At 43.0% G+C, this 12,608-nt stretch overlaps 1 protein-coding gene and 1 long non-coding RNA gene across 2 annotated transcripts in view; one reads left to right on the top strand and one right to left on the bottom strand.

Annotated features, from left to right (window-relative positions):
- Window positions 1-7,473, bottom strand: part of LOC311525352 — a 46,031-nt gene extending 38,558 nt beyond the window's left edge. The window contains exon 1 of the long non-coding RNA XR_014712764.1: window positions 7,367-7,473. This is a non-coding gene — a long non-coding RNA (uncharacterized lncRNA). The remainder of the gene's footprint in view (window positions 1-7,366) is intronic.
- Window positions 1-9,324, top strand: part of NSG2 (neuronal vesicle trafficking associated 2) — a 44,412-nt gene extending 35,088 nt beyond the window's left edge. The window contains exons 4-5 of the mRNA XM_084637426.1: window positions 5,693-5,803; window positions 7,393-9,324. Coding sequence (XP_084493552.1) covers window positions 5,693-5,803; window positions 7,393-7,584 — 303 coding nt within the window. The 3' untranslated portion in view covers window positions 7,585-9,324. The remainder of the gene's footprint in view (window positions 1-5,692; window positions 5,804-7,392) is intronic.
- Window positions 9,325-12,608: the final 3,284 nt, after the last annotated feature.

Below are 12,608 nucleotides of genomic sequence, written 5' to 3'. Positions count from 1 at the left end.
AGTTGGTTACATAAGAAATAAAAAGTAAACACACATTCTAAATCCTAAACTTTATCAGGCTAAACAAGATTTGAATCAAACAGTTTTTCTCACCCTACTGGACATTGCAGACAATTTTCAGGTCACAGTTCGTACTAATTAGAAAGCCTTCTAGTTAGGATCATCACTCCCGCCCCACCCCCTGCAATTCGAGACTTTTCTTTGTCTTCTAAATGATCTTGCTTCCAGGTGTCGAGGAGTGGGAGGAGAGAGAGGCCCCATGGTGATGTCACTGTCCCTCATTTATACTTTTCTCCAGGTGCTGGAAAAATCTATGCTGTGTCATGGGATTCGGCAGCCCCCATGGTGTACGTGACTTGCTGACCATCCTTCATTATGAATAGCAAATTTTTGTTTGCATCTTTGTACTACATGAGGTTTGGCATGTAAGGCCTTTGTGTTTACAGTTTTTTTTGTCCTTTCTGAGGGGCTAGTCTGTGGTTGTTTCCCAGCCTCACAGCGTTTAAATAACAAACATGTAGCAAAATCTCATAACTTCATCTGCACTGATGATACATTTCAACAGGACAGTAATGGTCACTAGATTATGACTTTCCCAATGAGACCTCACAGGGCGTACTTTGCACAAGATTTATCATAATTTTGTAAAAGCGGTGACCATAATAGTGTAGCTTGTTACACCGCTGGTCAAAACCTTCTCCCATTAGCCCAATCCTGCTGCCACACATGACAGATTCATGCCTGCGGTGCTTGTAGGTTTTTCAGCTCAGTACATTTTATTTCCCCTAAGTGCATGTTTATATTGCTTTGCGACTGCTGAGGTTCATGGTATTCATTTTTTTTTTAAAATGTGGAGGTTTATTAGTTATTGCAGCGATGTGATTCTTTGGTATTTGAATGTTAATGAAACTGTATTTTCTGGAATAACTAGGGAGCTGGATCTTAGCTCAGGCTTGGCAAAATATCTGTGGGGGGATTTTTCTTCTCTTTTTCCTCTAGGTTTTAACACCTTATGTGACATTCATCCCAGATCAATTTTACATTATGTGTCATCATGTGTAATATTGTCATGTTGTAATTTTGCAAGTGCATGAAACTGCAGCAGAGAGGAAAGTAGGCTCATTTACACAAGGGAGGGAGAGAAAGGCTAGTACAACTGCCTGGTTCTAGGAGGTTATGAATTGGGTGTTAGCATTTTGCTACTACAGTAGAACGTGTCTAAGGAGAGTCTATTGTCATGAGCGGCTCAGTTGGCACAGAGGAGAGGGATTGGTAATGTCAGATTATTAATGATTGCTCATATAGCATGTACATTAACATGGGATTTTGCAGCGTAAGGGACATTCCTATGGCCCCAAAGAGCTCAGATACTGAGATTGGTCTTTCACCCTTAAGAAAAACAAGTAACTTCACCACCATAGCTGGCTCAGTGGGAAAAGATTAGAGAGGGACTTTGCCTCTGCCATCCTCATGGCCAGTTTCCAGTGTTAGTCTCTAGACTTGGGAGATGATGATCTCACAGTTTTGGGACTATCCCCCCGTTCCCATTCTCTTCTCAAGTGGCAAATTAGCCCAAATACTAGGACTGGGCTCGAGAGAGCCTGGTTGGTCTGCCCTGTAAAAGAAGGGTATTGTGCTGTAGACGTGGGAGGCAGAGACTGAATGAGCTTTGATGTAGTGAAAGTCCAGTGAATGATATTATATCTCTGATGGGGGAAGGTTGTGGGACTTGAAAAATAGGTCAGAGGATGAGTAACCTCTTGCTATGTAGAAACAGCAGGTTGTATTTTGACAAGTATGGTTTATTCGGTGTATTGATGCACATTTTCAGTGTAACTTTGTGTCCTTCTTTGCTCTTACACTTAACCTGATTCCCCATCAGTCCCCTCCAATCAACCTAGAGTAACAGGCCTGGCAAGAGTCCTGTGCTATACACTGTAAATAGGGCAGAGCAACAGCACCATATAGTTCAACACTTCATTCTCAGGACTTCTAACCAGCATCAAGGGCTGCCCTCCGAACACTTATATTAGCATAGCAACGTATAAGTCTTGCCTTAGTGCTATCTCACCAACGTCCAAGGGAGCTCAGTCACCATCATTATCAAACTACCCACCCTCAATACACTGGCAATTGTGATCGTCAGAAGTGTACGATCTAATAATTTTCTGTATGAAATGAGATGGGGCTGGTGGTAGTGTCTTGTCTGAGGAGCTATTTTTCTGCCGTGGCTTGCCAGAGCTGGGATTTGGTGATTTTTCAGGACATGCTGTAAGAGTGATGTTTTCCCAAGCCTCTTGCTGGAGTGGTGAGGTTAGTGGAACGTGGTGAAATGGCGAGCTTTAGTGGATGAGTGTTTTTCTCAGGATACACATCTCCTGAGTATTTATTTGGATGTGTTTTTATTTCAAAGTAGTACTTTTACATTGGACCTGCAGAATCTGACAGGCAATTGAAAAAGCCAGTTAAACAGATTAGACCGTAAACTCCGGGCAGAGACCATGCCTGCCTCTGTGTTTGCACAGCACCTAACACAATGGGGCCCTGATCCTGATTGGCTATTATGATGTCAACCTTTTCTGTGCTATGTCTTCCTTTTCCACCCACTTTCTTCTACCTGGGATGTAGCCCAGACCCCCTCCTGTTTAGCAATATGAAAAGGGCAGGGTCGCTGTTTCCTCCAGGCTGAGAACCTCTGGGCTACCAGAATATAAATATCAAATAAGAACCCATTGAAATTCTCCAATTCATCATAGAGTAAAAAAGAGCCAACATCTTCATAGCTATGGGTAGTATTTTTCATGTGAATGTACTGCGTTTCTACCAACCATCCCCAGTGCAGTACTGAATTTCCTACGAGTGATATTTGATTAGGGCTGGCAATAAGTATCTGAATCTCGCCCCTGCCGACACCTTGTGCTTACCTGACCCTCTTTTCAGCACATCGGACCTCAAGGGGAAGGTTAGTTTGAAAGGCTCATTCTGGAGGGGGCTATGGCTTAACTAGATTATGATACCAGAGAAGGTTGCAGAATTCACTGCAATCCTTGTGTTTGAGTCACCAAACAGTCACTCTAGCCTCCATCTCACCCGGCCTCATTATCTCTCTACATTTCATTCTAAAACTCTCTAACAAAGGGCTAATTAATCACTGCAGATGAGAGTATTCTTTCCCTCCCCTCTCTCCCCTTTGATTTGGAATGGACCTTCTGGAGTTAGATTCAGCGGGAGACATGTGACATTAGCTGTACTCTTTCCATTTAACATTCTTACAACATCTACTGACAATGTAGCTTTGTATGTCTTGTCATTGTAGGTGGCATTGTCAGGTTTACTGTAGCAGCATTTAGTATTAGTAATGGTCCAGATGCTGTGTGCTTGAGAATATACCTCACCATGTGGCACATCTTTCTGGAGTATTTACTAGGCCATAAGATCTGTTCCTGATTTGCAAGCAATTCCAACAGCCTGTCTGAGCCCAGGTATGGATTCCTATCATATTGACCCTTAGAGCTACAAGAGAATTAAAGCAAAATAAGTGTGATCCAATAGTCAGCTATTGTTTTTAATTGAACCGGATGGTGCTACAATAGATTCTGAATTGCACAAGTCTGTGCTTTATTGCATAGTCTAGCTACCTTTCCTGACAATTCTGTCTACTTTGCCATGGCAAATAGTTCTGTATTTTCTCTTTTCTTAACATCACTAGGGCTGCTGTGACTAGGTTAAGGGAGCAGCTTCTAGGAATAGATACTATGGCTGTGCATAATTAATGGGGGCCCTAAAATCCAAATTATAATAAGGTATAAAACTTCATCATTGAAATAGGTAGATCTGAATATGTCTCTGGGTCTCCCTTTGCCATAGTAGTAAGCAGGAGGGCAGAACAAAGTGAATTACTGCCGTAACCCTTTGTTTCAGCAATTTCGTTACCATAGGGTCCCACACTTGTGTCACAAAATCTGTTCCTCCAGCAGGAGCCTTACAATCCCTCACCAGTGCAGGCAGCCACCCTGCAACCTTGGAAAAGCATTAGGCTCTAATCCAGAAGCTGCTCCTGCCCTTTCCAGCCAGCCATGCAGGAGCGGGGAGAGGCCATAAATGCTCTGCCTCCCAGGGGTTTTAATCGTTAACTTCATTGCACTCCTCACCCCTGTCATCCCACAGAGCAAGAATGTGAACTCTCTGCTCCATAGTAGTGCAGGGAGCTACATATGAGCCCCAGGGCTGATTCTTTTGTAATGCCAATCCAGTCACTATGAGGCAACAGCCTTGACAGAACTGGGTAGTCATAATATCAGCACCACCAAGGCAGATTGCAGTGCTGCAGCCTTGTTTTGCTTTCTGCTGCCCACCCGCTGGTAACCTGCTAGGATAAGCAAACCTTTGGGGGATTAGTGCTATTGCTGAGCTGGATGTTCACAGTGAAACCTGAAACCACGAGACGTTTCATTAGGGGTTTCATTACAAACTTGAAACTCACATCAGATTCGTCAGAAGATCAGGGATTGGGCATTTCAGGGCCCAATCCAGGTCTCAGAGATTTGCCTGATTTAAGACAGCAGGATCAGGTCCTCTGAATGAATGAATGAAGCTGGTAACTCCATTTCAAGAGAACCTGAGTAGTTTGGAGAAAATGGAACTGCACCAGTCAAGCAGGATGGCTCAGGTGGGGTAGCACACTCAGGCATGGGGGAACAGAACACTGAGTTGGGTCCAAAGAGGAGCATTGTGTGTGCTATCCTCAGTGACCTAGCCAGGAGCCAGCAGCCACAAAAGGGGAAGAGAAGCACTGGCCTGATCATCACCACCAGACCCTCAATCTGCCTGAGCACACTCCCTGTGATCATCAGTGTACCTGACATGTAAGCTGGTCCTTTGTCTGGCTCTTAAAGCAAAGGGCTGGGTCACGGTTCTGCAGCTATGTATGGTAGGGGAAGACACCTCTTTCCCTCTCACATTGAAATCTAGCCCAAATTTAACCATGTAACATCAGGCTGAATGTAACTTAGAAGGCATAGAAGTAAAGTGTGTCACAGAGACTTTATTCTTGTTACCCACTCACCTGCCCTTGGTAAATGGAAAAAATAGGATCTTACCAGGGCCAGGAGGCAACCTTGGCTACAGCTGTCAGGCTTCAGAGTAACAGCAGTGTTAGTCTGTCTTTGCAAAAAGAAAAGGAATACTTGTGGCACCTTAGAGACTAACCAATTTATTTGAGCATGAGCTTTCGTGAGCTACAGCTCACTTCATCGGATGCATACCGTGGAAACTGCAGTAGACATTATATACACACAGAGACAGCTGGTTAGACAATGAATATTCCCCCAGTTTGTGACCTCTGATTGACACCAGCGGGCCTGTATGCAGATACTTTCTATTGAACGCCAAGATCAGAGTGTGAGAACACAAAGCCTTTTAGAGCACTAAATCTCTTAGCAAATATCTAGAAATGTGTAAGGGATTAAACGTAGAAAATGCAACATCAAAGGTCTTGGGTCGGGGGGAAAGCATGACAAAATTCCGGGATATTGGATGTAGCACTCATTCAATTACTACACTTAGTTAAGTACAGCACAGGGGAATGAAGATTGCAGTCCATTAGAACGGTTGTTAATATATGTCATTTAATTGTGAGATTGTTCATATGCCATTTTAACATATGTAGAGTAATATTATCCTTCTTTTGTAGGTCACTATTCTCATAAGTCTGGCTCTTGCATTCCTTGCCTGCATAGTCTTTCTTGTGGTATACAAAGCCTTTACTTATGATCACAGTTGCCCAGATGGATTTGTTTATAAGGTAAGAGATTCCAGTCAGATAGATTCTATTGTCTTTGACAATTCAATTGACTTCATGGTCAGAGTCTAAGAGAGCATTTACAAGAATGTGTTGAAAAGTGGTCAGTGTTTTGGAAAATGTGAACTTCCATCTGCTTCCATCAGACGCTGTTTTATATTGTAATGGTCAGGATTAGATCTCTGTGAATGCCACAAACAAATGTCCCTAAATAATCCCTCATATTCTGGAATGAATGCAATGCAGCTGAATTTTGGGTTTGCTTCCCACAGACATTCAAGTGATTAAGCTTTTCTGGCATAAATGTTCCCGCAAGGCAAATTTCAATGGTGCATGCACGAGCGTCCACTGATACTGATTTTGAAATTTGCATGTGCAAGTATTTGAGAGGCATGCTTTTGCACCTCATCCAGTTGGGCAACAGAAAGAAAACCATGTGACTTGTTTGACCAGTCACAGCTAACCAACAGAGTTTGAATATCAGATAGTCATTGAGAACTGTTTGCTCAGTCCACAGAGTTAAAAAAGTTTGCAAAACAAGTCACTGTCTAATTATTTACAGCAAATAAATTCATTGAGGTCCTAATTCCTTGGACAAGGGATATTCTATGAACAGGAAAAGGGGCTCAGTTAGTTGATATATTATTTGTTGTAAATTATTCTCTTAGGGTACATAAAATCAGAGAGGAGATGAGTCATGACTTTTGAATTCACAATCAGATCTGAATGTGAATTTCCTCACAGTTCATGCACACTGGATTTAGTGTTCTGCTCTGGTCTTGCCCTCTTTAATCATGCTAGAATTGGCTGGGGGGACTGGATGGCTCAGGGGCATGCTAATTATAAATGGGGCCCTTCATCTCCCGGTCACCACTATCAATCTGAGCAGGTTGGACCAAAGGTTGTTACTATTTGTTGGCTCTTCTGTGGCCTATACGAAGCAAATTGGTTTTCTCAGTACAGTTGTTCGTGGACAAGCATCCACATTACAGCAGTAGAGATTAGTTGGCAGCCTCAGCACAGAGGAGAAGCACAGAAAGGGGACTGAACTGGCCACCCATCTCTAGGACTGGTCTTCCTGCAGGTCAGAGATAAGGCACAATAGCAGGGTAGCACATAAGAAACTTACATTGCTTCTGCCTGGCCTGTATCTGTTCTACGGATTAATAGAGAACGTAGGTCTGCAGGGCTGTCAATCCAACACTTTGTGAGCTAACCAACATCCTCTTCCAGTACCGCTGCCAGATGCCTGATCTTAGTGCATTCCAGTGCCGTGCCAGAGCAGCAGGATCCCCATTCTGTAATTTTGGTTCTGTTTCACAGAATGAAACCAGTCTTAATCAGGGCTGCCATCCGTTGGTTCTGACATCCGTTGACCCTGTCTCAGTGCCCCGTGCTATCCAGTGTTTCTGGACATTCCCCAAGCTATTTGTCAATGGAGGAGCACATATGTTTCCATTGGTGCACGCAGCCCAATTGCTATGAACCGGTGAGATGAGTCGGTCATCCACGTGAGAACAAACTGGGAGTTTAAAATAAATGTTAAGTAATGTGACTGTTACTTACTTGTCCTGCTTTTTCCCTCTCTCCAGCATAAGAGATGTATCCCAGCCTCCCTGGATGCCTATTACTCAGCACAGGATTCCAACTCCCGGGGCAGATTCTATACTGTCATAAGCCACTACAGCATGGCTAAGCAAACCAGCTCACGGTCTGTATCGCCCTGGCTTTCTTCAGGATCGGTAAACCATGAAGCCAAGGCTGCCAAGACAGAAGGCCATTAAAGCTACTCAGTGGTGACGGGAGGGGTTGGGAGTGGGGAAACAATACCGTGTCTATGAAGTGTCGCTCTGCCTCAGAGAGGGCGCTGTGCTAACAGCACGACAAGAAGAAATGAAACTCAAGTGCAGGAGTCATCTTAATTGATATTTCTTTTTGTGCATTGTTCTCGTTGATTTGTAACCGGGCCAAGCTCTTGTACAAAGGCATGTTTGATGTTGACTGTAACTTACAATGTAAAAATATTTTTAAAATCATTGCTTAAATATTTGTTAGAAAAATAAATGAAAAAACAAAAAAAGCAAATTCAGAAAACAACCAGAGAGGATGGAATCAAGCAAAGAGAATCTCCCAGAAGCTGAACCTTTGGTAGAAAGTTGTGACCCTAGAGCAGTATGTAATGGAAGACATGCAGGGGTAGGGGGAAGTCTTTTACAAATCACGTCACTGGGAAGTTAAACTTGCCAAAGCAGGGTCCTTCTACTGGCAAGTTGAGCTGTACAAAATATGATATCGGCATTAGTTTGTGGCTAGAGAAGTACACACACATGTGTGTGCAGTCTGAGGCCTGAATTAAAAACAGAAAGGTCTAGGGATTTGGAATACACGGTCATGATGTTGGAGATCTTCAGTGGGTTTGTCAGGATTAAGTGTTTTGGACATAGAGCAGGAGAAGGAAGCTGTTGTGTTTAAATCTCTTCAGCACAGGACCATGGGTCAGGTTGTATTCCCAGTTCTGCCACAGATTACCCTGTGTGATCTTGGGCAAGTCACCTGGGGCCTGATCCTTTGACATGCTGAGCACTTGTTTGGAGGGCGAAGAAACAAATAACTTCATTGTAGATCTAGGATGCTTAGCACCTCCCAGCAGAGGGTTAGCACCTTAAAGCATCAAGCCCCCTCTGTGCCTCATTTTCCCCTTGTCCTTATTTCATGGACACTACTTATGTGGGGATTGTGAGGGTTTGTCTGTTGGTATGTAAAATATTTGGAGAGTTAATGATAGAAAGGACTATCAAAGTTCAAAGTGTTAGTTGACTTATAAACCCGTGAACGTAAAAGCAAACCCCAAGTCAAGTCCAGTCCTGTACAGTGTTCAAACACAGCCCAGTATCTAGCATGTAAATTGATCTGAGCAAGCATGTCTGTTTTGTAAGACTTGAGCAAAAGGAATTCTCTTTTACAGAGCTGCCATCCAAAGCATAGCAGTGTGACAGAATACTTGGGATCGCATTCAGCTTGAGTTCAAAAGAGTAAGCACCAGGAGTAGGACAAGACACACGTTTGTGTTTAGAGTTTAAGCTTTGCATTTCACCAAGCCTGCTGATCAGATTTGTGGGTATTGTGGGCTAGAAACTGGGAGCCAAACCCGCTGGGCAGAGTTTTGTCCTTCATTATGCACACACAGCTCCTAGGGGTTTGAATGGGACTAACCTGGTGTAAATGGGGGCAGGACTGAGCTGACAGGAGTCCTGATAAGCAATTGTATAGTATAGCTAAAACTGTAGTGCCAAACCCCATAGTCTGACCCCCCCACCCCTCCATATTTCACCTGTAAATTCATTTCTCACTTGAAATGTACAAACCCACCACAGAAAAATCAAAACTCCAACAAACAATTGAACAATTTATAATTTTGTGGTGTGTGTTTTGTCAGTAGGTATCAGAGACTGAAGTATTTTTTGGTGTAATTCTTGAACTTTTCTGACAGGAAAAATAAAGTTAGATGTGTCTGAGAGTCTCAACTGCCCAGAAGGGTTTCTTTTGTCTGTGTCCTGCTGTCATGGTGTGAAGAGGGAGCAGTGGGAATGTTTGTGTGCATGGAACTGCTGGGTGTGGTTGTAGCAGAAATGTCTACGCTGCATTGGCGGAAATGGACATGTCTGGAGGCTTCAGAGGTCATTTGCATTTATTGCTGCTATGGGGGAACCTCACACAGTTTTATTTATTTGTTTGCTTGTTTTTCAGTTGAAAAAAACCCTTCAAAACAAGAGGAGCTTGAATCCTGCTGTCTTTAGAGTGGGTGCAGGTACTGGATCATCTGATTCTCAGTTACATAAGGCCCCCTTTTCACTGCTCTGGCAAAATAAAAGAACAGAAATATCACCTAGGACTGCTGCAGCCTGCGCATGGAGCTGGCATACGGGTTCAATGCCATCCCTGATCCTAGTGTAGGGGGCAAGTCAGGGAGTAAAGGCTGGAGGTGGGGAATAGAAAGGGGGAAGCAAGGAGGGCGTGTGGCCAGAGTGCTGTGGCTCTTCTCTGCTGAGCCCTGGGAAGCATAGTGTACCTCACAGCAGCCATGTGGCTACTCTAATTTACACCAGGGCTGGGTATGCTGCGAACTGCCTCAAGTTCAGGAAAGGACAGCACAAAAGCATAAACAACCTCCATCCCACTCACCCAGGTCCCTCTAATTTCTGCCCCAAACTCGGAAAGGAGGGAACTGAGGATAGGATATTATCTACAGGTTTGAAAGATATTACTGGTTTGACTGGTAATACCCCCATTTTAAGTATGGAGAACATTTCTCAGATTGGTAGAATCTTTCAAGGTAAATTTGTCAGTAGGGTACTTTGGCTACCCTTCCATGGACAACAGTGAGAGTGTTATCTATGTATGTACTGCTGTATTGGGCTCAATAATAATTAGGAATGTTACAAGAGAATGGTACATGAAACCATACATATACACATTACAAAAACTAGAGATGGACTGTACCAAGACCCTGAATCTGGCCACCCCTGAACTTTGGATCTATAGCCAAACTTTGTGGCTTGGTTTCTAGCAAAAACATTTCCTTAAATTCATCCAGCAGCAGCTCTTTGAAATGGAATGACACTGTCTTTAAAGTTGCTGGTTTCTGCAGGCTCATGAAATGCTTTATAATGTTCCAATAAAACCTCTGGATGACTTCCCTTTTTGAAAAGCTCAGGGTTGTGGAATTGAGCCACTGTAGAAGAGGAATCACTGGTATTATAGTCACCACAGAGAACCTGTGAAAAGCATTATAAAGGATATAGTGCTCTCTTCCAAACTGAGTCACATTGTAATTTGACTGGTATTTCTATTGCATCTCTCATGGTAATTCCTTAGTCCTGTGTTTACTTTTATCAAAATCCCAGGAATCAAAAGATTTGTATTCTTGGGTGGAAGGTATAATTGGATAACTGAGTCAGTGGCGATAAAAAGTTTTTATTTAATAAAGGAAGAACCAAAATTCTATATGGAACAGAACAAAAAAGGGCTCAAGGGAGACACAGGGGACAGTAAAAGATAACGATAGCTAAAAGTTTAATCATTCTGCACATTGCTATTGCCATGGTCTATGTTCAAGCTGCAATATAAATTCCAAGTTCAGCCACTTATTTTAGTTACCGGAATGGGAAGAGACTTGATTGCTATTGTAGGATCTATCCTCTCTTGTTTTAAACAACATTTTAAAAAGCTGCCACTCCTTTATTTTCAGGGGCTGGTTAGAGCAGCTTGCTCAGCCGTGGTCAATGGGCTCTCCCGGTCTCAGCATCACACTGCTCGCTGCCCTTCATAAAGGCCAAAGTTCCAAGCGTACACCCAGTGTCTCTGTAGAAGGGTGCTTTGTTCTGGGGAACACCTCCTTTGAAAGGACTAGGCCTACTTTCTTTCATTATGGTAACCGCCGCTGTTGTATTTACGCACACAGTTATTTACCTGGGGCATATTATCAGCCTCTCTGATGCTGTCAGAGTAACCCTGCAATTACTTTTATCAATAAACCTGCACTAATTGCCTCCTGGCTAAGTCAGCTGCTCAATATACTCCACTTCCTGCTGCTTCTTCTATTTGACTATTACTTTTCTTTGTGTTGGTTTCTACACAAAGCCCTCATCCTCATTTCTGGGCCCTCTCTGGTCCATGTCCCCAGGCACCTTGCTGGCTACTATTGGGGGGAGGGTCAAATCCTCAAACAAAAAGCTTCCTCTGTGTGGGTCTTCAGCCAAGTCTACCAGCTGTTTGCTGACCCCAGTGATCACAGGCTCAATCAGCAGGCGGTAGGCTCAGGTTTAGCATAAGCCCAATTTCCTGTGAAGTGTCTAGTTTTTGGCTAATAGGACTCCTGCTCTCTCCTGGAGAAACAAGAAAGTGGCTGTTTCAGCAGTACTGGGGAAAGCTGTTGGTTACTGTTTTCTAGAGGGAACTTAGAGACAAGTACCTCATTTGATGGCAAAAGGTGTTTGCAGTATCTTGCCTGGAGACCAGAAAAGGTGGAGGAAAATCAAATGTACCTTTAAAAATGAAAATTTTCCAGACCTTTCTTATTCTCATTTGTTTTGTTTTGCACGTCTACCCTTGAAAGCTTTTTCTAGTTTGTAATAGTATCCCAAATGCTAAGTTTAAGGGGCCTACACTGAAATTTCCATAGTCACACTTTATATGATTAGAGTTTTTAAAACACCCGAAGTATTATAGTCAAACTGGATTAGACTGCTTATATACTAGATTTTTGTTCTTGCAAAATGGAAAGTCAAAATGACAAGGGAAAAATCCTCTATCTCTCCTTTGGCTTCAGTAATTTTTAAGCACCTTGCACTGTCAGTGATGCTGAATTGTATTCCTTTCAGCTGTATTTCATAACTATGTAATAAAGTCAGAGTTCCTTAGTATTCACCTCACCTGCTGCTGTGGGCAAGTGTCCTTCAAAAAGGCCTTTTATTCCCCCTGCCCCTTGGGCCTTCTGATAGGGAGTGTGCAGACAGGTTAAGGTAAAATTATCTTTCTGCTAAAGAAATTGGATGTTACTTTACTCAGGACTCTCACTGATGAGAAATCTGTATGACACTATTTGGGATAATAATCCTTTGCAGGTTCAAGTACAGGAAGGAAGTGAACTCAGTTAATAGCATTATGTCCTACTCACACTCACTGGACAGAGTCTTCAACAGGATGGACAGGATTAGTGTTGAAGAGGCTTTTGTCCTGCAGTAGACTGAGTATTAATAGCAAAATCAAAGGAGATAGAAAAGGCATAACCTATTACAGTAGGTCATGG

Source organism: Lepidochelys olivacea (assembly GCF_965140295.1).
Source record: "Lepidochelys olivacea isolate rLepOli2 genome assembly, chromosome: 8".
NCBI classification, from domain to species: domain Eukaryota; kingdom Metazoa; phylum Chordata; order Testudines; family Cheloniidae; genus Lepidochelys; species Lepidochelys olivacea.
This window is presented reverse-complemented; position numbering and strand designations above follow the sequence as displayed.